Raw genomic sequence first — 27,458 nt, 5'->3', positions numbered from 1 at the left:
GTTGCCCTTGAGTGTCTGTGTTCATGATATGACAGTTCTCTCAAATTGAAACGGTAAATTCTCATGAAGTGACGGTTTATGCGTTTGGCTGATCATCCAGCGCCATGAAGTCCATAATTTCTTTGTAATTGCTTTGGTCTTTTCGCTGCTTATACCAAGGAAAGATAGGAGAGGCTGCAGACCTGTGGCTGGCTCTGAGCTCTGGCTAGCTTTAGCCGTTTTACCTTTACTAACGTTACCTTCTTCAAACTGGGCATGTTCCGCGTGGTGATGGAGTTTTAAGTGTCTAATTAGGTTTGTCGTGTTGTGCGCTTTCCTGGTGGTTCCCCCGCGGTTTATTTTAACCTTACAAGTTTTACAAATGCACCGTTTGATCGGAATTGGCCGATTTTCTGCATGATCTGTGAGCGCGAGTGTGGCTCTGACGTCAACGTCGCATGTAGACAGATCGGCTCAAAATCGGAAACACGCGAGACTGATCGGCCGATCACGATCAGGCCGATCATGCAGAAAATCGGCCAATTCCGATCAATCGGTGCATCTCTACTAGTAATGAGTGGAATTCAGCAGTCAGTACTAGTAAAGATAATAAATTAGTAGTCAGAACTAGAAAAGAGAGTGAAGATGATATTTCAGCAGTTAGAAGTGACATTCAGCAGTCAATACTATTAATGAGTGGAATTCAGTAGTCTAGTCAGTACTAATATAGAGCAGAATAAAGCAGACTGTACAATTAATGAGTGGAATTCAGCAGTCAGTACTAGTAAGTATCAGATTTCAGCAGTTAGAAGTGATGTTCAGCAGTTAAAACTAGTAATGTGTGGACTTTTCTAGACAGAAGAACTAGAAAAAAGGGAGTGATGTTCAGCAGTGAAAGATGAGAGAAAGTGGAGTTCAGCAGTCACTAGTAATGCGTAGGATTAAGCAGCCATTATTATTAAGAGCAGAATTCAGGAGTTGTTTACGAGCAGTCTATAGAACAGTCTATACAATCTACTATTTACGAGCAAAATAATTAATCAGACAGCACTTGTAAAGATTACAATTAAGCAGAAGATGCTAGAAAGAGCATACTCCGGCAGTCAGTACTAATAAAGATAAAAAAATTAAGCAGTAAGTGTTAGAAAAGAGTAGAATAGAGTAGTTTAGATTGGGAACTGCATTCATATGTAAAGATTCTCTATATAAGAATGCTCTATATGGACTGAGTTTACATCAGCCACAGAGAAACAAATGTATAATATGTTCTGCATATTCTTGACTAACTATTCAGCAACATTTCGGCTTTCACCTCTGAGACAGAGCAAGCAAGATCTGACCCAAAAGCAGCAGTAGTATGTGGGTCAGGACCCCACGGTATGCCGCATGGAGCGCTGCAGCCCAATTTACAGCACTACTATCAGCAAAGGTTTAACATGACACCCAGTGTTATTCACAAACAACAACACCTCAGATCTGCAGAAGAACATTACCTTCTTCAGAAGAGGGAAATACAGACATTGATGTGTAGGGTGAGTGACAAGTCTGCAGGATTCAGCTTCATGTTGGAGAACATACTGATTCACCACAGTATTACATTACTGTATTCATGAAGGTTTCTATTGTTGTTGTTAAAAATGAACAGCTACTTCATGGTCTCCCTCGAGCGCTTTAGGTACAGTGTTATATATTGTGTTATGTAGTGACCTGTTACAGTGGAGGAAGTAATAGAACAAAAAAAAGATACCTATAAATCTACAGACAGACAGACCTCACATGGATCTTAAGCATGATTTAGGCGTGTTGTGCTTTTTCCCAGGGCGAAAGGAAACCACAGCCCTTCCTGCGTGAGAGCTCGTTTCTGACTGACATACACCCTGAACTAGGGATGTCACAGTACCAAAATGTCAGTAGTCGGTACCCAATACTAGTCAAATTTCACAGTTCTCTGTAACAATTTCGGTACATAGTAAAAAGCTTTTGTACTTTTTTTTTTAACTTCATGACTAGCCCAGTTCACTTTTGCACTAGCAGCCTTTTGTTTTGTGCAATGGTAAGTTTTAATATTCTGTTTATTTTGTGTGTGTGCGTGTGTGTGTGTGTATATATATATATACACACATATATATATACACACATATATATATATATATATATTAGTGGTGGGCTGTTATCGGCTTTAACGTGAGACTTATCGGGCGATAAAAAAAATATTGCCGTTAATCTGTTCTCAAAGTTGGGTTGGGAGCTGGGTCTATACTACGCAAGCTATGATGACTTTCAACTTGATATTTTAGCGCGGATGTATACCTAGCCGAATTTAACTGTAGGGGGCGAGAGAACGAGTCTTCGAACCTGTCTGTATGCCTACTAGTGTTGTCAAAAATATCGATATTTCGCTATGTATCGATACTGAAATATCTGAAACGATACAATACTCATTTTCTACAGTATCGATATCAGCTGCGCTCTCCTCTCCGACCGACAGCGAGTTGACACGCACCCGCCTCCTCTCATTAAGTCCAGTTAATCCTCTGAACATGGCGAACGGGTGTTCTACTGGATTTCTCTTCATGACAGCATGTTAGTGTTAGTATTGGTGTGCCCGGTCTGAATTTTGCGCGGGGTTGCACATAACTTTAATTCTACTAATACCCACAGATTTCGTGCTCGCATCTGAAGCGCACACACACATACCGTAATAAAGACGCCTCTGACATACAAGTGCAAAAATGAGCTCCTTTTTCCATCTTATTAATGGTCAAACACACTCAAAAATGTCTCAATGCCCATCTTGGTGAGTTTTAACGTAAACACAGTCGTAACCAGCTCACAGGAACAGTGGGATCCATGCGTGCGTCAGGTCTTAAAGGGACAGAAGTTATTTATTATTCAAACTACAAAAAGACAAACGATCACTTACGAGCACCTATGACGAGTACACATATTCTGAATGCCTTCGGCAGAATTCCAATGAGCCATTTTAATCTAGATTAATCTAGATTAATTCCAAGATTACAGTGAGATTAATCTAGATTAAAAAAAATTATCTATGCCCACCACTAATATAAATATATATATATATATATATATATACACACACACACACACACACACACACACACACACACACACACACACACACACACACACACACACACACACACACACACACCGGTATATATATATATATATACACACGCACACAAAATAAACAAAATATTAAAACTTACAATTGCACAAAACAAAAGGCTGCTAATGCAAAAGTGAACTGGGCTAGTCATGAAGGTGTAACAAATAACGCTCTAAAACAAAGGCGTACAGAGAAACCACAACATTCTTTTACAGTCATGTTGTCATTATAATTGTATGTATCCTATATGATAGATTTGAACTGCACATGTTGCACTTGCAACTATATCTTCATTTTCGAAGTAATTCCAAACATATTCCAAGAAATTCAAAACCATCATGGCGAACAGTACGCCAAGGAATAATCCTATATTTATCAGGCTTTAATATTTTAGCCAAATTTACTTTATGGGGCGAAAACAATAACATTAAAAATGAACATATATCGACGATACCGACATGTTTGCAGAAATATCATGCATCCCTATTGTAAATAAAAACTTATGACGTGTTTGAAAGCAGTGCCTATCAGCAGGTACCGCATTGACCCGGAATTCATATGAATTTTCTGCATTGCTGACAGTGGATCATTCCATGCTATAGTAAATGGAACGCCCCACTAACATGTCTCCCGGCCCTATGAATAACTCCAAGGACATAGACCCTGTGTTCATGGGTCGGCAGTCTGTCCGATGTTTGACATGGGCTCTGTTTTTACACACCTCATCCTGTTTTGAGTGGTTACGCAGATCCAGTCCTCTGGGTATCCGGCAGAAAGCAGAAGAGGGTGTGTGTCCAGGCTATATTTGTCCACGTTCTGCTCGTGTGGCCTAATGCACTGGAGAAACCGCCTGTGTGACATATTGGGGCTAAAAACTCCTGAATAATTTCTTTCAGGAGTTTAAAAGGCTTGTGACTATGATTGACACAATCTGGAGAGGTTCGGCACACCACCACAGCTGCATTACGCAATCTGACGATTTTCTTTTTTCAAAGCATCTTATAGCTGATGCCTCCATACTGTTAATTCTTTGGACAAGGTTTTAGATATATCTTGACATTTAAGTATTTTATTATCAGAGGAAGCATCATTTCAACCAAACAGTAGCTGAAGTCAATGAGATTCAGAATGCAAGTGAAGCAGTAAGAATCTATCTTAAATCATCATATTTTCACAGTTTGTCACTAAATGAACACTATTAAAAGACAGAAAAGCATATAACCAGTGGTGTAAATTCAACATATTGCATGTTCAGATTATGTCATCCAATCTAACGATACCACATAACAATATTGATTCAATTTATCTCCTTTTATTAAGTGATCTAAACTTTTCACTGAAAGATTTTTCTGACAGTAATTGTAATTGAACTTATTGCTAATTTCTATAAGAACAACATTTCTCAAAACTTTACCTAGATTTGACAACTTTCTTGCTGAAAATAGGTAGCTGACTATGCAGTAAAACAATGTTTTTTTTTGTAAAACACTACTTTTGAAGAAAGAAAAAATAAGTCTGATGTTTGCGAAAATATAAGGGGTCACTAACTTTGTCAATTCTTTCACTGTTTTTTGAAATTTTTTACTGAAATGTGTCCTATGACATAGGAACAATTAAGAATATAGGGGTGTCACACCAAAGGACAACAAAACGTAACACTTTTATAGTGATAGTATAACATATTTGAACACATCTGAGACAATGGGCCATATCATACATTTGACGCAATGCGGTGACAGGCGCGACGCAAGTATTTTTTGCTAGTTTCAGCCCGACACAGTTAAAATGCATTCACGCCCATCTGTTCCCCCACGGTGTCTGAAAACGAGGTGTGTTCAGGCTCATTGTTGGCGCGTTGATATTTTAACACAACTGAAAACGGTCTGCCACTGACCAACAAAAACCTGGTCTAAAGTCATTAGCGCAGTATTTTTTGTGTTAGAGTTAGTAATATGCGACTATAGGCGGGTGCACAAAGCACGTACACGCTGCTTATTGCACACACGGGGACGCAGCAAATTCCGCAATGTAAATAGTGAATCCGCCAGCGCAACTGGTTTTAAAGGGAATGGTAGAAGAAACTCTGATTGGTTTATTGCACGTTACACCCAAAACACACCCATGACTCATTAAGAGACTGGGTACAACCCTTTTGGACCATGCGCGCGCTGACCGTTTTTTCCCTCGTTTAACTAGCAAAAGTGGATTCGGACACGCTCTAAGTGCACCTGCACCATGCGCTTCAGAACATGTGCTCAGATCGTTAAAATAGGGCCCAATAACTTACCATGTGTACATGTCATGGGCTTCACAGGGGGCTTCAGTAACATGACCTTGAATGGGGTCCTTCAACTAATTAAACTTGTCAGTGGAATTGCCTGAATTAAAATCATGGTTAAAGATATGGTGTCACACTGGAGGACATGGTTTTCAGTGACAAAATGTGTCAAGTTCCTATGCTTTTAGAAATATATGGATGACAAAAAAAATTATTGCCATTTACTAAAATAGACATGTAAGATTATGCCTAAGGTATTTATTAAAATGTGTATGCTTTTCTTTTTAATTGATCAAATTTGTTATTTATTGAACCATGCTGAGACAGTCAAACCATAGGACGGTTTTGAGATTTGGCTCAAAAAATTTTGATTTAATAAAGCAGTTCTTATAACAGGTCCATGTAAGACAAAGAAATGTTTAACCATTTACTGCATTTTAAATGATGACAATACTAATTATATTGACTTGTATCTTGTGTGACAGTGAAAATGCCATGTCACATCAACAACCTAAATTCCCGAACTGTAAAATCTCTTAAACTCATAATAGTAAGAACATTATGAACTTCTCTTTCGTACAGACTGATGCTTCCTTTGTTTGCCTCTTAGTACTTATCACCCCCCCCCCTTCCCTTCCCTTTCCTTTCCTTTCCTTTCCTTTCCTTTTGTTATTTGTATTTTAAATGCTGTTTATTCTTTGCAATAAAAAAAGTTTTATTAAGATGGTCCACTGCAGACATTTTACTAACTTATTAATAACAGTTAGTAAGGTGGTCGTTAAATGTAGGTATTGGTAGAATTAAGGGATGTAAAATATGGTCATGCAGAATAAGGCATTAATATGTGCTTTATAAGTACTAATAGACAGTCAATAATCTAGTAATATGCATGCTAATAAAAAATTAGTTAATAGTGAGAATTGGACCCTAAACTAGAGTGTTACCAAAAAAAATCACCATCAATTCAATTAAGTGTAGAATGACAGAAGAGAGAAGGACAAAACTCCAGTTAAACATTAACCAACATTATCAGCCATTTTAAGAATCAAATAAACGTTCACACAGCTTTGGAAATAACGTAGCAGACCAGGAACGTGCACAGATAGGGCCCAACAGAGCATATGCCCTTTTTGCCCTTACACTCCGAAGTGCCCTTTGTTTTTGATGGTGGTGGTGGTGGTGTTTTTTTTTCTTTTCTTCTTCTACAATAAATCAATGCTATTGGTCACCCTTTACGCCTGTCTGTCTGTTTTACAAATATTGAGCCAATGAAAGGTATTAAAAAGAGCTTGTGACTAAATGTTTTTGGATTCACAAACTGTCAGTAAACCTCATAACTCCGCCCCCTCTATCGTGACTGAATGAACTGAAGTTCCACAGCAGCTGAACAAAGTCTTGCAAGGGTAAATAAAGATAATCTTGTTTGAATAAGTACAGCGTTTTCTTTATGCAAGAAACACTGTCTATAAAGGCTCATATTTTATGTATTTGAGGTCTGAGACATGTGGGACAGGAGAGAGAGGGCTAGCATGTGCCATATAGTCATTGCCAATAGCCTAGACTTAAATAGCTTAAATATCTTTTCTAAAATTAGATTTTGGCCAAATGTATTTTACAACAGGAAAACTGAGTGCCCATATACGTTAGCTACAACAAACTTTGTAACTGTTAATGGAAACGTAATGTGATGCCGCCGTTTTAATGATGGACAAACTGCACATTTGCACACATTCACTGGTCAAAAACCCTGCATTTAAATTTGACTTTTGTAAAACGTTAATAATATATTGATAAGTAATACAACATATTATAATTTGCTTTTACCATCAGAAAATCATAAATAAGCACAGGTGGGCCCTAGAACTTACACAAAGCGATCCTCATCACCTAGGTAAAATATATTTCTAAGAAATTTGTTATTTGATTTGTGATTGCTGATACACTTAATTTGTTAACATTTAATCATATCATGGTCCCATGGTTAATTCATGTTTATGCTGTTAATATGCACGTATTCACTAGCTAACTAATTTTTAAATATAGTTTTCTATACTCTCCGCTCGTCTTCACTTGTATAAACAAGTAAACAAGTAAATAATACAATAGATATTGTGTAGACACCATATCTACATAAAAGAAGTAAGTAATTCGGCACTCACCCGAACAGAGACTTCAATACTTGGTACACAATACACAATGACGGTAACATTCGATAGATCGATTTGAGTATGAATGTGCCATTTTCAGTAGAAAATGAACTCAGATGTCACAAAATCGCAAGTTACTAAACCTAACAACAAAAGCAATGATAAAACTGGAAATTTAACTGGAAAACAGCTACAAAAATAAATCAACCTTATTAATTAGTCATGCCCCAGTGCATGATGGGAACACCAGTATCAGAAAAGTTGAGTAGGTTCTACTTAATTTTTTATCGTTGATATTTACGCTTTAATTTCTAAATGCTTAAATTGAGTACTAATTTAGAATTTACTTAAACTGCCTGAACTAACTTTTTCATGTAGAAATTACATTTGTTTTTCTTATTTACTTCACCACAGAATAATTTTCATAAGTGTAGACTTTGCAAAATGTCTTCGGACACTGCAATGGTCGTGATATGACGTCACGTTTACGCTTTACAAACATGAATTCAACACATAACAAATAGTATCAGGGCTTGTCATTAATGCTTGTCCGGGACAAGTGGATTTTTTGAAGGGGCAAGTGAAAGAGAATTTTACTTGCCCGACCGGACAAGTATCCTGATTAAAACATCAATAACAAAAAATAACTAGGGAATCACCAAAATGCAAGAATGATTCTGCATTCATTTAGTGTAAGTGGCGATCGATAGTGGATAATAATGCATAATAAACTGACGGTAACAATGTTGTGCTGTTGATGCTCGTGCAGCCTCTGGAGGAGAATCACAACAAATGAGCGCCGCTCATAGAAAGAAACTCAGTTAACATTGGTTAAATGGTTGGTAAAACACATGGTTAAAATGACAAATTGTGGAGTTTTTATATTTATAACATATGACAGCCTACAGTTAAGCAACGTCACAGAACCAAGAGTGCTGTTTTCCTGAATACCATCACGACTAAAAATGACACTGATTTCATATGGACAGCGTGTTAGTGAGAAAAGCGGCTCTGTGATCAACAGTAAATACTGCTTCATCATGTTCTCAATCGCAGCTATGCTTCAAACTCAGAGTCAAAGGACGTCCCACCACCAGGGGACTAATGAAACTCCTGCTAATTCGTGACTCTTCAGAAAGAGCCAGATGTTCAGAGTGACAGTGTCGTCTGTCCAAAGGATTTACAGCTTCCTATCATGACGTACACTGTTGAATACACATGGCATGTGTGTGTTATACAGCATCATGAAGACATGATGTCCTCTCACTGCAGCTGAATGTGGCTAAAATATTAAATATGTGACAGAAAATATTAAAAATGTGCCACCTTCATAAGTAGAGTCAGATCTTCTAGCTGCTCTGAACAGTGGTAGCAGAAATAAAAATGCTATGATTGACTGTTATTATATAGGATTAGGCTAGTTAACTTAAAAAATGAAAAGGTCCTGATATTTTACTCACCCCAATCTCATCCAAGATGTTCATGTCTTTCTTTCTTTCTTCAGTCGAAAATAAATTACGTTTTTCTCCACATCATAGACTTCAATGGCAACCAAAATGTTGAAGGTTCAAATCAATGCACTTTCAAAGGGCTTCAGAGACTGCGCGATCCCAGACGAGGAATAGGGTCTTATCTAGATAAACGATCTGTCATTTTAAAAAAAAATAAAAGTGTATTAACCTAAATTGCTCATCTTGTGCTTCTCTGCACACGCCAGTGATTACGTAATCACGTCGGAAAGGTCATGCTAGACATAGGCAGAAGTTCCGCCCCCGTGTTTAAAAAGCGCACATGCGAAGACTAATACAAACGTCCTTTAGCAAAAAAAAAAGGTAAAACAACGATGTCAGACGATTTTGAAGTTGAAGATGGAATGTTTTTGGTAAAGGTTGTTTGTATTAGTCATCGCACGTTCCCAACGTGATTATGCAATCCGTGACGAGCCGCAGATCAGCGCAAGATGAGCAATTTAGGTTATAAAGTATATTCATTTTTTGGGGGGAAAATGACAGATCGTTTCGCTAGATAAGACCCTATTCCTCGTCTGGGATCGTGCAGAGCCTCTGAAGCCCTTCGAAGCCCATTGAAACTGTTTTCCTCAAAAAACGTAATTTCTTTTCGACAGAAGAAAGAAAGACACGAACACTTTGGATGAGATGGGGTGAGTAAAATATCAGGAAATTTTCATCAAGTGAACTAATCCTTTAAATGAAATTATGAATTCTGTCAGAACCACTATCGTCAAAGATGATTGACAATTAGCATACAATTTGGATTGGCGTGTGGTTCTGTTCTGGGCAAGAAATTCCCTGCCCATCTATGCATAGCATGAATAAGAGCAGGGAGCGCAGCGATAACACTCTTTTAGGGTAAACAGAACAGAACCAAAATAAATGTATTGCAGATATCATTAATGTTTAATAATTGACACATAATTTGAGAAAAATGATTCGAGAGGAACGTGCACATTCAGTAGATAGCGCTCCCGGTACACAAGGTGGTGCTGCGGCACTTAACGCTTCTGACACTCGCTTGTCACACAGAAGAAGAAGAGAGACAGTTTTTACGTGCTTGCCAAAACCATAGATATATTATGTATATGACCAAAACCATTCACACACTTTTTGCTAACTGGCAAGCAGCATTAGCAGCTCATCTTCTTCTTTGTCTACTTACTACTTCTTCGTCATATCAATGTGTGCTCGGCAAGACTGTTTTGTGCTTGAGCGCCACCAAGTCGTGTTTTACTGTCACTTTAGCAGCTCCAGGCATGTGAACAAAAGCGCTGATCTCATTGGTCGGCCAGTTTTTAACGCGCTGCGCCAAAATAAAAAAAAACTAACCAGAGGCGGGTTTTTTTTAAATGACGCTTTTACGTCTGGCGTTTTGCACGCCGGTGTGCACACTCATTTTGGCGCCCTTTGTTTAGTCACGAGGCATTAAACGTCGGCAATAAACGCGCGCGAAAATCGTCCCGGTGTGAACAGGCCTTAAGAGTTGAACAAACAAAGCAGAAGTGCATATTAACGTCTCATTCACAAACTCTCTCTCTCCGCTGCATCATTAACATACACAGCAAATTATACAAAAACACTCATACAACTAACAGTAAACAAACATATTCAGACCGTATGCCTTTTCGGGGGTGCTAATAAACTGTAAACTTTGTATCAGAAAACAACTCCGATAAACTGCTAGCTCTCACTTTCACTACCCGTAGACTATAATACCATCAAAACAGGAGTCCTCCTTAGTAAGGGTGCTTTCACATCTCTAGTTTGGTTCATTTGGTCCAAACCAAGGGCAAACAATTATACATTGTAGCATTTTTCAGCTTTTTTGGTTCCTTTTCACACCACACTGATTGCTTTGGTCCGAACCAGTTGAAACGAACCAAAATGCAGTCACATGACAGCATCCACATATGCAAACAATACATTTCTGTAATGAAGCGCGGATGCGGCTTGAAAACAACGTTCTAATGCACTGCAAACGGCGAGCGCGCATCGCTCGTCACTTCAAACGAAGATCGCGCTGTTCTTGTGACTTTTCGAAAGTTGGGACCTAATATTGTCATCAGACCAAATTTCTATGAGGCTCCGCACCTCCTCACTACTCCACGAGTTTGTCCGCGAGCTGCCATGTTAAAGTGCAAACTGTCAACAAACACTTCCTCATCACAATCAGTGTTTCCCCTACCATTGTTTTGGGGGGGCGCCCCGCCCTCCCAAAACGACCTCCCGCCCCCCCTGAATGAATGACAAAAAATATTTGTCATTACGGTCGACAATAAGAATTGCCCGATGGTTCAGTGCCAGCGTGAAAGACACTCGGGCCAAAGCTGCATCTTCACGGAAACTGATCATTTGCGCATTTTTAAGCCTTGCCAATTTAAATATTCAAGCGCTCATAGACGAGAAAGTGTCTCTCAGTTTGATACTCGCGAGGCGCAGCAACAACACACACACACACGGCCACGTGTCTCACAGCGCGCGAATATAAACACAAAATTATATCAAAATGACTGTCTTGTTGAGTATCATCGTAAACATAGTCGGTTAGGACTTTTAAATGAACGTAAACATGAAATTTGCCAGTCACCGCCAGCATTTATGGTCATTTTCACAAGTTTTAATGGTCCACAGAATATCTAAACATGCAATATATCAAAAGAAAGAACAGACCCACTGTTTTATTCCAGCTTCATACATTATTTTTTTAATCAACACTTGAATGTTGCAAGTTTCATGAAAAAGCAACATTTTGAGCATAAAGCTGAAAAAAATCACGTTTTTGTCAAAGACTAACGTTACGTCTGAACGATGAACAAAACACAGATGCTGTAGATCGAGTCCATCAACACCCCAAAGCTTGACAGTCCTATAACTCGTCCTGGGTTGACATTTCATTCAATAACATTAGGCAGTTGTGATTTATATGCTGTTTAATGGTGATGATCGCGTTATTTTACATATGCATCTGCTTATGATAACGCATGTTCCTGCTTCTTCGGCTGTGTTTTGATCAAGAGATTCTGTTCTCGTGCAGGAAATGCGCTACAGCGCCCCCTAGCGTATAACAGTAGGGGAAAAAAACACATGGACAGCCGGAAAATATCGTCATTGGCTATATAAATATTGAGATAACAAAAGACAACAAAAAAAAACTACTCACTGCTCTTGACTGAATAACTTTTAATAAGGGTTAATCTGTATATGCAGTGTTTATGCAGACTATGCAGTGATATTTGACATTTGATTACTATTTTTGTACCTGACAATCTAGTTTAGACCTACATGAAAATAACTGTTTATTTCATTTGTATATGTTTGTTCTGCTGTATTTATTTGTGCTTTTGCTCATAATTTGATTATTTGTTCTTATTTTATTACTGACGGTCTTTAACAATATAAAAAATATATATGAGTTAGGATATTAGTTTTTAGAGTCATAACCTTATTTATTAAGCTTATATGGCTCAAAAACAATACTAGGCCTATTTTATTTTATTTGTCGTTTTTTTTGTGGTGGGGTCAGTGAAAATTCTGAGCCCTGAAATATATTCCCCCCAAAAAAACAACAAACACAAAAACACGGATTTGCGTGTAGAACTTTAATGGTAAAAATGTAAAAATGCAATGGAGAAGGTGACGAACCTAAACAGGCAAAAATTAGGGTTTTTTTTCTTAAAAGCAACAAAATCCAGAGCAACAACTCAAGCAAAGCCAACCTCTGTTGTGTTGTAAATAGTTGTGTGATGTATAAATAAATGTTGTTTTTATTTATTTACCAAATTAATTAATTGTCTATGGCAACACCACGTATCCGTAACACTCCCGCTCCGCGACACTAGTAGTTTCGGGAGCCCCCCCCCCCCCAAAGCTGTAAACCTAGGGGAAACACTGACAATGCACAGCGCAGCTGACTACGGCAACTGGTTTAGTCCAAAAATGATCAGTACATTGCAGTTGGGTCTGTTCGAGGTCGGATCACGTTATCACCACAAACGGACCGCTCCAGAGGAGGTCTCGGTACGCTTGTTTGGTCAGCTTTTGGTGCGTACCAGAGTGCGATTGCTGCTTTCACACCTGACCAAACGAACCGCACCAAAGGGGAAAACGAACTCTAGTTCGATTCAACCGTCCTTAATGAAGCAGGTGTGAAAGCACCCTAAGACAGATAATGTAGACATTAAACATATCTAAACTCCCAGAAATATAAAAAAATAGATACAAAAACAAATTAGACGATAAATTACAATAAAGTATGTGACACAGAAGGACCACCTCTCGTCGAGGACTTAAATATATAAAGATTTTTAAAATAAATATGGTGTGAGATTAATTTGGAAGCGATGGTTTACAGATCACAATGCAAACGGGAGAAGCCTCATGTTACAGTCGTCATGATCACAGATGACAACATCCAGGATCAACCGCAGGGTAAAATTACATTAATTTACATTTAACCAGTTTAATATGGAGAGGCACTGAAATGTAGACCTTTGTTTATGTGTTTTTGACCTACACTGTTAACTTTACATGACATGAGAACAGTTAGTTTTTTCGGTTTGTATGTTAGCAGGGACTCACTAACTTAAATCGCAACTTAAAGGGTCATGAAACCCCAAAACACTTTTTTGAGATGTAAACAGATATGTATAGGCTGCAAATCATTGAAAACACTAAAGGTACTCATTAATGTTATTCATATGTGAAAATAGTTATTTTTGCATTTTTCAGAGCGATTTCTGTCTTCAGGTTTGAAAAGTTGAGTCTGAGCAACGTCACAGAAGCTGACGTCAGCGTGTACCGTAGGCCCAAATATGGGGCTGCTCGAACATGCTTACGTGGACCATTTCGAGTGATTCTCCACATATATTCATGACAAAGCTCATTCAATCCAATCACTGCGCTGTAGTATGCATAAAATATAATTCAGTTATTATGCATGAGACAGTCACTTCTGTCAGGTTCGTCTTCCATCATTATTGTTGGGGAAGTTTTGGAAGCAGCGTGCGGAAAAGTCAAGGAGGAAAGTGAGGTGTTGCTTTCAGCGTGTCGTGAAGGTGCTCCCTGGATTACTTTCGTGTGGGTAATGACTGATAATCCGCAGTGGAACAACCGAGGCGGATGGTCGCGTTGATACGAAGTAAGGGCGCTGAGCGAGCTGTAACCGGGACGCCGTCTGTGGAAGCCATTGCTAAAGGTTCGGTAAAGTAAAATGAACTTGAGGAATCGCACGGCGAACCTGCAAGCGTTGACATTAATTTCTTAATTTATGTCAGGAGTGCAAAATAACCGATCTGTAGGTAATGAACAATATTTTGAATGAAATATCAACAAGAATCAAAAGCCACGTCTTCTCCATTTTATTTGTGGTCACAGACATGCACTAAACCGCATATGTTCGGGCTCTTAGTGAAACAGTGTGCATATTGCCAGCAGCATATCACCCTGTAGCCCAAGACTGGTTTCCCACTGAAGCTAAGCAGGGCTGAGCCTGGTTAGTACCTGGATGGGAGACCAAACTGGGAAAACTAGGTAGCTGCTGGTAGAGGTGTTAGTGAGGCCAGCAGGGGTTGCTCACCCTGTGGTCTGTGTGGGTCCCAACGCCCCAGTATAGTGATGGGGACACAATACTGTAACAAGCACCGTCCTTTGGATGAGATGTTAAACCGAGGTCTTGACTCTCTGTGGTCATTAAAAATCCCAGGATGTCCTTCGATAAAGAGTAGGGGTGTAACCCCGGCATCCTGGCCAAAACTTTCCCATTGGCCCCTGTCCATCATGGCCTCCAAATCATCCCCATATATATATACGATTGGTATCATCCCTCAGTCTCCTCTCCACCAATCAGCTGGTGTGTGGTGGGCGTACTGGCGCAATATGGCTGCCGTCGCATCATCCAGGTGGATGCTGCACATTGGTGGTGTTTGAGGAGATTGCCCCCTTCTATGTAAAAGCGCTTTGAGTGAGTGCCTAGAAAAGCGCTATATAAATGTAATTAATTATTATTAGGACAAATATAGATTTATTCTAGCTGCCGGACAGCGCGGGTTGTCACGGGCAACCCAGCGCGCGCCGCCTCAGATGCGTGGTCGATACTATGAAACCTCAAATGGGGTTGAGTCCCTTCGCTTGATAAGCCTGGGTGACCTGAGGATTACAGTGAGGCTTCCCTGCCGAGTACATCTCCGTGGGCCCCCCCACTCCGCATCGCAAGCATGAAGAGACTGTGTTCGTGGGTGGTTCATGTTCTCTCATGAGCCCATAACCACGTCGGCGCGTTGTTCATCTTGCCAAACAGTGTGCATTTGGACAAATATAGATTTATTATCACGTTTGCAAAATATTTCGTCATACAGAATAACATTTCTTTTAATTTCTCACTGAATTAGCCTATGCTGATCTGAAGAGCTGAATGACATTCAGAGCGATCTCTGTCTGTTCCTGCTGCACGCCACTTATGATCTCAGAGCTCTCTCATTCGCTGTACTCATCCCTCATCTCCTCTCTCTGTTGTAAGCATTGCCCACGTGTGAACCAAGAACATGTCTCAGAACCGCTGTCACTGCTGCTGTCGGTATCGCTATCCATGTCACCTGTGTCTGTGCATTGCCGGTTTGCAAGTTAGCTAATTTTAATGCGCCTAATGACACTCCCCTATTTATGCAAACCATTCCCTCTTTCCACACAATACTCATCCCACCTTTTCGCAGTCGACCACGCCCCTTTTTGGAAGCCTTTTCAAATCGAAGGTGTGAAAAAACCCCGCTGCAGCAGGGGGGTTTCATGACCCTTTAATGAGAGTTTGACAACCAGAAAATCCTCTCAGGAAACCGGGAATCAGTGTTACAGTATCCCAGTCGCATCGTTTTACCATTTTTGTAGCATAAACACCATCAAACCGATGAGAGCTTCGGATTTTCCAATGTTTCTCTATGGCGCTGAAACTTAAAGATGTCCGAGTTCTGGTCCCAGCGCAACTGATACTCAACTGCCATTGGCTCATCTGCGTTCGAGAGGAGGGGCTTACCGATAGGTCAATTACAGTACATATATATTGATGACACAGTGCACTCAGATCCCCACAGACAGTGTCATCGTGTCCTCTAAAGTTTCTCACAAAGAGGAGAGACAGACAGCTCAGCACACAGATGCTGCTGAATCTCCTGAAATCTCATCTGGATCCAGATGCTCAATACAGCAGTTACACACAAACACCATCTGAGCCTCTACTGCAGCGCTTCAACAAACACATCACCAGCCCACTGCGCACCTCGCACCTCGCTGATCGCTGATCACAGACACAGACACAGACACAGACACAGACACAGACACACAGACACACACACAGACACACACACAGACACACACACAGACACACACACAGACACACACACACACACACAGACACAGACACACACACACACACACACACACACACACACACACACACACACACACACACACACACGATTTACATAGTTCAGAACTTATTCATTCTTATACCATGGTCTGTCTAAATACTCGATTCTGATTGGCTGGAAGGTGTGCAATAAAATCGTTTAAAGCACAAGTTAGTTGAATCACCGTTCAATATTAATGCGCTGTTTTCATTGAACGCACACACACACACACACATAGGCCTGTCACTCGTATACAGAGCAGAGCTTTGCGCTGGGTGGTTCTTCGCCTCCGCATTGTGCATTAAAATCTTTAATGCACAGCTAGCTGTAGATTATCCCTTCCGTAAAACTAAAATGTGTGGTACAGAAGAAAAATTTAAGCAAAAGACAAAAGACCAAATTTATGAACCAAAATTATTGATTGTTGTGTAAAGACTGTAATCTGTTACAACTGAAGTGTGTCTTTTGCTGTGTCGCAATTCCCCTTATACTATGCCCTAAATGTACTGTTTTTGTGAAGAAAAAGTACATACTTTTGAGTAGACAAGCTTTGGGACAAACTGCTTCGTCATAATTGCGTCTTTAACAGACAGCTCTGTTGTTATGTGCATCCTGTCAGCATTTAAAACTGATTATCTTGTCAACAAAGTCAAGCTCCTCCCACATTTCTTTTTAAAAAATTTCATTTTAGACTTTGTGACCGGTGTTTTGTTTTGCTCTATACTCTGCGCTTTCACGTTCGTCAATACGTCATATGTAGGGTCAGAGGTCACACTTCTGCAGGAACAAGACCTGCGTACAGCTGTTACCGGAAGCCAGTGATAATAGTTTATAATCATTAAGTCATAAATAAGGATATTTTTTCTCACAAAATAGTATCGCTTCGCTTCAGAAGGTCTTTATTAGCCCCCCGGAGCTGTATGGATTATTTTTATGATGGATGGATGCACTTTTTTGGGCTTCAAAATCTAAGGTACCATTCACTCCCATTATAAAGCTTGGAAGAGCCAGAATATTTTGTTTATATAATTTAAATTGTGAGGTAATTGAGTAATTGGGAGTAATTTATGGGATAATTTAATTTTTTGGCCAAACTAGCCTTTTCAGTATATTAAATAATCGTTTTACTTTGTATAAATGTTTTTCTCTTTAGGAAAGTAAATACAATGTGTAAGGTGTGTGTTTTAATTACAGTTTTATAAAGAAATCACCTGTAGCCCACAGTCACACTCACAGTAATGCTACACAACAGTATCATTCAAGAAAATGGATCATGCAGCTGGAGCTCAGAACAACCTACAACCTTTTTATGAGACCTGCTGGAAATGTCTGTACTGCACACTGACAGTAGTAGTTTGAAAGTAATGTGAACGTGACATGTGAAGGCCAAGTATGGTAACCCAAACTCAGAATTTGTCTTCTGCATTTAAAAGTTAGTGCACGCACATTAGGAGTAGAGAGTTGTGAACACACAAACACACTGCAAAGTGCAAACCATTAAAAAAAGTTGTTGTGTGCGCAGAAAATGAGATGTGTGAGAGTGTTAAAGAGCAAAATAACACCGTGTGTGTACATGACACACACACACACACACACACACATACACACACACTCGTGCCTGAGTGGATTGAGCTGTTTGTCAGGAGACACGATTACGTAACAGGCCGAGTGAGTGTACGTTGGTGAAGAGACAGCGACAGAGAGATACTAATTAAACACATGGCATATAATACTGCACAAAACAATCAAGAACTAGATATAAAATAAAGTTTATCAAGACAAATGCTGATGATGGATTGATAAAGCCAGGCAAAAAGAAGTTTCAGAATCTTGAAGTTTGAAATCAGTTTGAAGTAGTTATAGAAGCTAGAATTTTGAAGACAGACAGATTAGATGATAGATATATAGATGGATAGATCACAATAGCAATGTGAACATATATAAGGATATGTTTGCTCATTAACTTTTAAATGCATCATTATGCAAATTGCAAACACATGAGGAGAGTCTCTGCATGACAGACCCACGACTGGCAGATCAACATTAATTTCTAAAATTAAATTATATTGAATGTAGAGGATTTTAACAGTGACAAGATGATTGACAGGCCAGTTTAAACGGTGACGGGATGCACATAACTAAGCGCCTCTCTTTACTACATTACTGTCTACTCTAGGTGTGGCATGCTGAGCATGTGTTGTGGACTATGAATCGCGCTCAGAATATGACAATGTGTGAACAATAGTTCACAGCTAATGGTGCACAGACGAACACAGAAACGGAATGAGAGCTTAAAGGTGTTTTGTTTTATAATCACCAATACTAATACTGTTCCCAGCACTGCTTACACGAAATCCACATTCATATTTCCATTCATTCATGCAAAGGTTTCTAATCACTACAAGCTAACACAGCTCAGGATTACAGATGACAGCACTTCACCAGATTTATAACGAAGGACATATATATGTAAAAAGTATTGGCAGCTACATAAAAAGTTAGGTCTTTGAAGGTCTTTCTTCAGTTTTATAATAAAATGAATAAATGATTTAACTGGAGCCCCAGTGAATGCGGCATAAAGAGAAGAAATCAATGCTAAAAATTAGAATGAATGTTTTTTTTGTTTTTTTTACATTATACTGGATGTAGACCTGTAGACCTTCGTTTGTGTTTTTGACCTAATGTTACACATGATGTGAACAGTTAGCCATTTAGGTTTGTACGTCAGCATGGACTGACTTTAATTGTAACTTAATTGGAGTATGACAACCAGGATACCTGGAATCAGTGTTACAGTACCCCAGGCACATCATTTTAACATTTTTGTAGCATAAACACCATCAAACCGATGAGAGCTTTGGATCTTCCAATGTTTCCCTATGGCACTGAAACCTAAAGATGACCAAGTTCCGGTCTGTGTGCAACTGATACTCAACTGTCATCTGCGTTTGAGGGGAGGAGCTTACAATACATAAATTATTTAAACAAAATAATAGTAGCGGTTCTACACTAAATTGCAATTTTCAAACACACACCACGCTGGATATTACCAGCCATTCATTTTCATAATATTTTAACGGTTGGTCAAATATCCTCTGAAAAACTCCTGAGATCCAAAAGCAAATGCCAGAGACTTGATGACTTGACAGCTGAGCGCGGGCATTTTCACATAGGCCATACTATTTGAATTAATGATTGGTTGACTGCCAAATTAAAATATTAAACAGAACGATAAAATAACATTATTAACCGATAAATGGTGATTTCAAATAAGCGTTTCTGTTCTGATTAAACTTGATTTTGTTTTTGTTCACATTCCTGTTAAAATTTCTTTGGTTAGGATATTATATGTTTATCTAACAAAGTTGTTTTACATGTTGACAAAAACATATCACAAAGAAAGCATTAAAGCTACACTGTGTCATGTTTTCCCCCCATCTAGCGGTGAAAAGGTATATGACTAGGGCTGTAATCTCCCAGTCGATTAGTCGATTAGTCGATTATTAGTCGATACGTTCTGGCTCAACCAAAATTCTGATTGGTCGATTTTTTGCTGCGTCCATTTCATTAGTTTTGCTGCGTTAATTTAATCAGTTTTGCCGCGCCGCGTTCATTTTCATCAGGTGGAAAGCACTAATTGCTAATGGGGGTGTTTTCAGAGCACCCCTGTTTCACTGGTAACAGTCTGCCTTCAGAACACCCCCGTTGTTTCCACTTCTTTTGGATTAGCCCAACCCACTGGAGAAGAGAGACAGATTGAAGAAGGCTAGTTTTCTTGTATATTATTTATTTAATTGTGAGCGTTTTTTCTGCTCTTGATCTGGCTTGTTTAATAAATATTCCTTTTTTATTAAAGTGGACGTGCCTTTTGTGTTTAAGAGTAAAAGCTTTAAGTTAATAGCCTATTCGTGTCTGAGCCGCGAAGCTGAGCTCAGCTCCTGTTCGAGCTGCACAGAGCGGCTGAAATGATACTGTCTGTCAGTTATTATAATTCATATGACAAAAACAATTGTCTAAATTATGTTGCATATTCCTCAAAAGTTCTTGTGATGATATCTAGTTGACAACATAGTACTATATTTTCGGAAGTCATAGGCTATGATATTGCGCAGGTGCACGTGATGCAACGCTGTCAGAGCCGACTCGTGTGTCAGACTCATTTCAGTGCAAAATAATCCGCTCAAAAACTATTTAATATTCTGCAAATAGCCTACTAGTTTTTTATGTTTATTTATAATTAATTTAGGCAGACAACAAGGCTACCAAGTACTGCGCACAGTGTGCAGCTTATTAATTTAACGTTTTTTTTTCCTCACGTCATTTTAGTCGATTTTTAGTCGAAAATTTCAGGACTTCAGTCGACCAAGATTTTCTTTGGTTGATTACAGCCCTATATATGACCATCCAGTGAATATTAGTTTCTGTTCCTCTCAATTCCGATTTAGTTTTAACTCCTACGGTGGCCGATTTAGTCCAAGATTAACATGACTTCCAGTTCGACCTCGTCCACATTCGACACGGTGACATCGAGTGTTAAAACGCGAAAGGCGAAGCTTGAATTTACGGGTAAGTCCCTCTTTGGCTAATGTACTTTCAAGATGGAGGGGCAACATGGCGACCGGCATTCGAACCCCTCACCCATATGTATTTTCAATGGCATATTATAAACTTACGAGAATACTTTATTACTTGAAAGAAGTAAATATACATTAATGAGCACATATATTTTTGAAAGAACTAAGTGTTTTAAGCTAAGAATAAACTAAAAAAGTTACACAGAGTAGCTTTAAATGACTTTGAGAACATTCAACTCAATGAAATACAATTGTTTCCCATTTATCATATAATTCATGATCATGCATCGTCAAATGAAATGCACCATGTTCTTTTGACAGATGTGCAGGATAAAAAGTTACTTTGAGTGGGGCAATTACAGCTCCATGATGTTTATATAGTATTACACACTTCAGACTGAGTGCGTCTCCTCCTCCAGCCACATTGAGCCGTACATGCCTGACATTCCCTAAGAGTCTGAGTACATACTTCACATGCCTGCAGACGGGGGAGGGAACGTGCTTCCGGACACCTCTGCAGCAATGCCAGGAATGATAACAACACTGGAAGACACTGCAGAAACACTGTATGTTATATTGACTGCAGCAGAGTGATGATTGATAGGTCTTATCAGGTGACCGGCCATTAATCCAGATCACATGAGGGCAGCAGCTTTAATCTAGCCAACATCTGCCAAGATACCAGACCAATGCAAACCTTCACGTCAGGCTCACCAGAAAGGAACTTCAAAGATGATCTTTATCATTACCCATGATTATATATTTTCCATGCCGGTACACTTAAATGTTCTATTATGCAAAAATAGAACATTTCATTTGGTTTTTTTTTTTTTTTTAAATGGGACAGTTCATTGAACCTTTACACCAAATATTTCTTTAAAAAAAGAGCTCTTTATAACAGTATAGCAGACTCCTTACATAAAAGGTTCCCAATAATAAAATTAATAAAATATAATATAATAGTTCCCAATAATATGTACTAGTAAGATATTTAAATGTAGACTCATTTAAATGTATTACATTTACATTTTAGTTTTATGATAAAAGCTCTGTAGTTTCTAAACTTATAATGCAATGCAATGCAATGCTATACAACAGCAATTGAGAAATGAACAAATATATGTTCTTCAAAAGCCTGATGGATAATTTTTTTACCCACATTTTAACATGATTTGTTTGGGATTTTTTTTGGTGGAAAAAATCCAGTAAGTGTTCATCTTGAAATAACAACATCAGTTAATCTTATGTTTGCTTTAAAAAAAAAAAATCAGTAAAGATTTCACAGCAAAAATAACCACAAGCTGAAGGTGGCCATTTCATTTTTACAATTATACTAAAATGCCTTTTACTTGCAAAAAAGTATGAACTATAAATCAGAGAACAGAAGGCATGAAGCAAATTGTGTGCAACAGGTTTTTCAGTAACGTTTTGATCATGTCGATCATTTAGAGGCCTTTTTTACGATACAGTAGGCTTTATAGGGTTAAAGCAACACTGTAAATTTCTGAATCTGTCTGCAGCTCATATTAAATCAGCTCTTAACCCTAAGACAACAGCTCCAACAGTTGCTAAGATCCACTCCTGCTCTGCCCAACAAATCCCACAGCCCTTTCCTTCCCCCATCCGTATTCCTCACAGCCCTGTTTTTCTCAGCGGCGGGAATGAAAGCGCTTCCTGCAGCCCACTGTTGGCCGACGGGCCAATGGACGTTGGCGTGAGACGGTAAAGGGAGCGCGAGCCAAGAACAGGCCGGGTGAACAGCATCTAAATATCCAGAACCCATGAGCCGCCCCTCTCTCTTCACCCTCCACTGCACCAACACAGCATTCAGCCTTTCATTTGAATGATAATGAACAGACCGGAACAAGAGCGGCGTCCAAACGACAAGAGCGGCTCACAATGGTTTTGTGGCCATGTCATGTGCATCCGTGGGAGCAGAGAACGCTGCCATGTTTATTACCAACGACGAGAGGGAGAGGGAGAGGGAGAGGGAGAGGGAGAGAGAGAGAGAGAGAGAGAGAGAGAGAGAGAGAGAGAGAGAGAGAGAGAGAGAGAGAGAGAGAGAGAGAGAGAGAGAGAGAGAGAGAGAGAGAGAGAGAGAGAGAGAAGGCAAGAGATCCATGGGAACATAAACATGGAGGATCATTGTGAATTCATGCTTGTTCACTTCTGCTGAAGTTTTAAAGAGTAGCTGTAGGGTCACGTTTGGCATGCGATCATCTTATAGCCACAGTGACAACACATGAACTGATTTCTCATGCAAACTTTACAGCAACTTTGGAAACACTTCAGTAAAGTAAAATTTGCATGGTTATTCGGTCCAAAATTATATTAAAAGGGTAACTTCACCCAAAAATGAAAATCACCCCATGATTTACTCATCCTCAAGCCATCCTAGGTGTATATGACATTCTTCTTTCAGACGAATACGATCTGAGTTATATTAACAAATGTCCTGGCTCTTCCAAGCTTTATAATGGCAGTGAAAGGGAGCCCAAAATTTGAAGCCCAAAAAAGTGCATCCATCCATTATAAAAGTACTCCACACGGCTCCGGGGGGTTAATAAAGGCCTTCTGAAGTGAATCGATGGGTTTGTGTAAAAAAAAATATCCTTATTTAACAACTAGCTTCCGGTGGACCGCCTTCCATATTCAACTTCAAGCATAACTGGCGTAAAGTATGACGTCTGACGTAAGCGTTTTGAACAGTGAGAGGTGTTACACTTTCTGTGTAAGTTGAATATGGAAGGCGGTCTGGCGGAAGCTGGATATTTGACTTTATAATGCTTTAAATATGGATAATTTTCTTACACAAACCCATCGATTCACTTCAGAAGGCCTTTTTTAACCCCCTGGAACCACAATCGAATTTGACCTCACTCCCCGGAAGTGATGGCGGAGCTCAGAGACGATTGCGTTCCTCTGTTAAGAGGTAAAATAATAGCATAAATACTGCTCGGTTTCTGGCAGAAACTGATCGGTTCGCTAGATAAGACCCTTATTCATCGTCTGGTGTCGTTTGGTATCGTTTAAAGCCCTTTGAAGCTGCACTGAAACTGTCATTTGGACCTTGAACCGTTTGCAGCCCAGTGAAGTCCATTATATGGAGGAAACCCCTGGAATGTTTTCATCCAAAACCTTAATTTCTTTTCGACTGCAGAAAGAAAGACATGGATATCTTGGATGACATGGGGGTGAGTAAATTATCAGCAAAAGTTTATTTAAAAGTGAACTAATCCTTTAAGGGTGAGTAAATCATGGGCTGATTTTCATTTTTGGGTGAACTATCCCTTTAAATGCCTTTAACTACTATGTAGTAAGATTTAGGCCCTGTTTACACCTGGTATTAAGATGCTCCAAATTCTGACCTAATGTGTAAACATTACCGAAAGCGTGCTAGCTAGACTTGGATTTAGGGATTTAAACTTTGTCGGCTGGAGACCCAAGTTTATATATATATACGAACGACCAACAAGTATACCTGCATGTAATTACAGATGTAATTCATTTCAGTAATTACATCAATGATTACACATTGTCCTTTTCCTTGCACCATTAAACTTGTTCCTAACTTTACCCCGTATCCCGCTGCAATAGCAGCAAGTGTTTTGCATTACATCAACACAATCTTTTTTTGTCAGTTCATAGTAGTTAAAGACACCTAATATAAAGTGTGACCAGTCATTCATTTGTAACGCTGAGAAAATACGTTTCTAAAGTAAGTAAATAATTAAAGGGTTGTGGCACTATTTTTGACATGCACGTGTCATATAACAACTGCTCGACCCTGACGTCACGTGAACTCTGCGAGCTGATCTCTCAAGTGAAATCTTCTGCATGCATGCACGTGTATATTCAGTGTTTCTAAAACAAGCTTGAGCAATTTGTAAAGTAAAAAATTGTATAAGGAGGTATTCAAAGCCATTTTAATCATCTCTTTAAAGGGATAGGCTAGTTCACCTATAAATTAAAATGTTATTATTTACTCACCATCAAGTTGTTCCAAACCTGTATGAGTTTCTTTCTTCAGTTGAACACAAAAGAAGATATTTTAAAGAATGTTGGTAACCAGACACACATTGATTTCCATTGTAGTAAAAAAAATACTATAGAAGGCAATGGGTGCCATCAACTTTCAGGTTAGCAAAATATCTTCTTTTGTGTTCAGCAGAAGAAAAGAAAATCATACAGGTTTGGAACAACTTGAGGGTGAGTAAATGATGGGTGAACTATCCCTTTAACAACTGAAATGTCTTCTCCTGAGATAGCCTAAAGACCTCACGTGTCTCCTCTGGCCTGTCAGTGTCAGAAGCTCAGCTGCGCTCAGATTTGTGCCAAGCTGCCAAAGTCTGCAAATCTCACTTTGAACTAAAGCACTTCTCAGCTTCTCGACCACACTATTCATTTAGCAGGAACTTTTTCCCAAATCGACGAATACAACAAGCGATTCATCTTAAAGAGGCGATGAACATGAGAAGTGCTTGTAATACAAAGTGAAAAAGAGACAAACCCTGACACTAAATAAAACAACTGAGAACTCAATGAAATTCTCTAGGAAGTTTGAAAGGGATTTGTCACATAACTAACAGTAGACTGTGACTTCACACACACAGACGGTGAACCGATCTTGCCTGCGTCAACACACGCAGCAGCTTGTGTACATGGGCCACAGTCAGTGTTTTTACTCTAAATTCAGGTGTGTCAATTTCATGAACACACATCATCAGCTGACAGCAAACTCCGCAATCTTCATGTATGGAGGATGATGTAAACATCAGCCCCACGACTCTCACACAGGCCGCATTCATGAAGTAGACAACAGCAAAATCATCTGTCATTTACCTGCGTAGAAGCGCAGGAGTGATCCCAGCTCTGTGTTCATCCCCTCCTCCTGGACCCTCCACGGGTCCTTAAATCCCAGTTTAAAGAGAAAATCATTCTGGATTTGTAGGGGCCTCTCATCGGGGCCCAGGCGCCGGGCGGCCTCGCCGTGCAGCTGAACATACAGGGCCGGCCTGGAGTCCGAATCGGGGGGTGTGCCTACTGAATCCGGACTGTGCCCTAGAGCAGACGGGTCAGCACCAATGGCGAGAGCCGTCTCGGCCCCAACTGATACGGGCCTCGGCAAGATGGGTTCTGTTGGACAGTCCAGCTCCAGCTCATCCGAAGAGCTCCCGTATGTGTCCAGACCCTCGGCGGCACTGCTGTCGAATGCTGAGGCATCTGTGCCCAGGATCATGTCGTCGCTGAGCGAGTCCCGGTGCTGGCTGAGCCGGGCCCCGGAGCTCAGGTCATCACAAGCACTGCTGGTCTCCACATCGGAGCCCGCAAACCTTTTCATGGAGTCCTCATCCTGAGGGGACGTGCGGTCCACGTTAGCCTCCGAGTGTGCGTAGATGTCGTATTCCTGCTGGTGATACGGATGATCCTTCTCCAGAAGCAGGAGCCGTAACCGGTCACCAGGCTGGTCCGGGAGGCTCTCGGTCCCTGTGTGAAGGTGCCTAAGCGGGTACTCTCCATCACAATTCCCGTTCACATCGGTGGACAGGTAGCTCTTAGCGCTCAGCCTCAGAACCGAGCACGTCTTGCCCCCGGCCTGCTGCAGGCGCTGCGCTATCTCGCCCGAGGTGCTGTCCACAGTGCACAGCACTGGCCGGGCCGGGTGTGACCACGCCAGCAGCCGGTCGTGCACGTGGATGGAGCCCCGGCGCAGGTCCTGGCGGACCCACTGGCGGTCTGACAGCTGCAGCTGAGGACTGACTCGGTGTCTCAGCAAGGTCTGTCGGTCCAGACTTCGACTATGAGATGAATTTATACCGGACACATGCCTCTTCACCCTCCTCTTCCTCAGCAGCAGACTGGAGCTGCTCTTACAGGCTTTGTTGACCATGTTAAGTTCAGCTGGGCTCTGGCTTCTGGTCCGGGGCTGGTCTGAGCTCGTCTGTCGGGGGTTCGATGCTCTCTGGCCTTCGTCATCTTCTTCATCTGCTGTGGATCTCAAGGCCACACTCAGAGCACTGCTCTTCTTCAGTTTAACACTCTCCATCCTCACGAGATCACTCTTAGTCCATTTGAGCAGAGATATGAGCGCCGTACGACGCTCATGAACGCGCGCGGGACACGCAGTTATGATCGCGCCGCTCTGCTCGGGATCAGATCATGGAGTCTGAGAGCGAACGACGCAAATCTCGCGAGATGCGCGCGAGAAACACGCGAGAGTTCACGTCGCCCTGAAAGCTGAAACGAGTATGCAAGAGAGCAAGAACGTTGTTTTGTTTTTTTAATCACATCCTGTAATTTATATTGGTATGTCGTATATATGTGGTGTTCTTTGGATGATTAAAAAAAATGTGGAAAAAGGAAAGAAATATTACTGTAAGCTAGAAGGGATAGCAAATCATCGCGAGAGTTCACGTCCTCAGGCTGACGCTCCAGA

At 40.2% G+C, this 27,458-nt stretch overlaps 1 protein-coding gene across 1 annotated transcript in view; it reads right to left on the bottom strand.

Annotated features, from left to right (window-relative positions):
- The window catches only part of phlpp1 (PH domain and leucine rich repeat protein phosphatase 1), a 90,232-nt gene extending 63,018 nt beyond the window's left edge, over positions 1-27,214 (bottom strand). The window contains exon 1 of the mRNA XM_079819467.1: positions 25,865-27,214. Coding sequence (XP_079675593.1) covers positions 25,865-27,068 — 1,204 coding nt within the window. The 5' untranslated portion in view covers positions 27,069-27,214. The remainder of the gene's footprint in view (positions 1-25,864) is intronic.
- Between the last annotated feature and the right edge of the window lie 244 nt (positions 27,215-27,458).

Source organism: Gobio gobio, assembly GCF_949357685.1.
Source record: "Gobio gobio genome assembly, chromosome: 6".
Classification (NCBI taxonomy): Eukaryota; Metazoa; Chordata; class Actinopteri; order Cypriniformes; family Gobionidae; genus Gobio; species Gobio gobio.
Note: the sequence above shows the minus strand (reverse complement) of the source record. Positions and strands in the feature narration are given on the sequence as shown.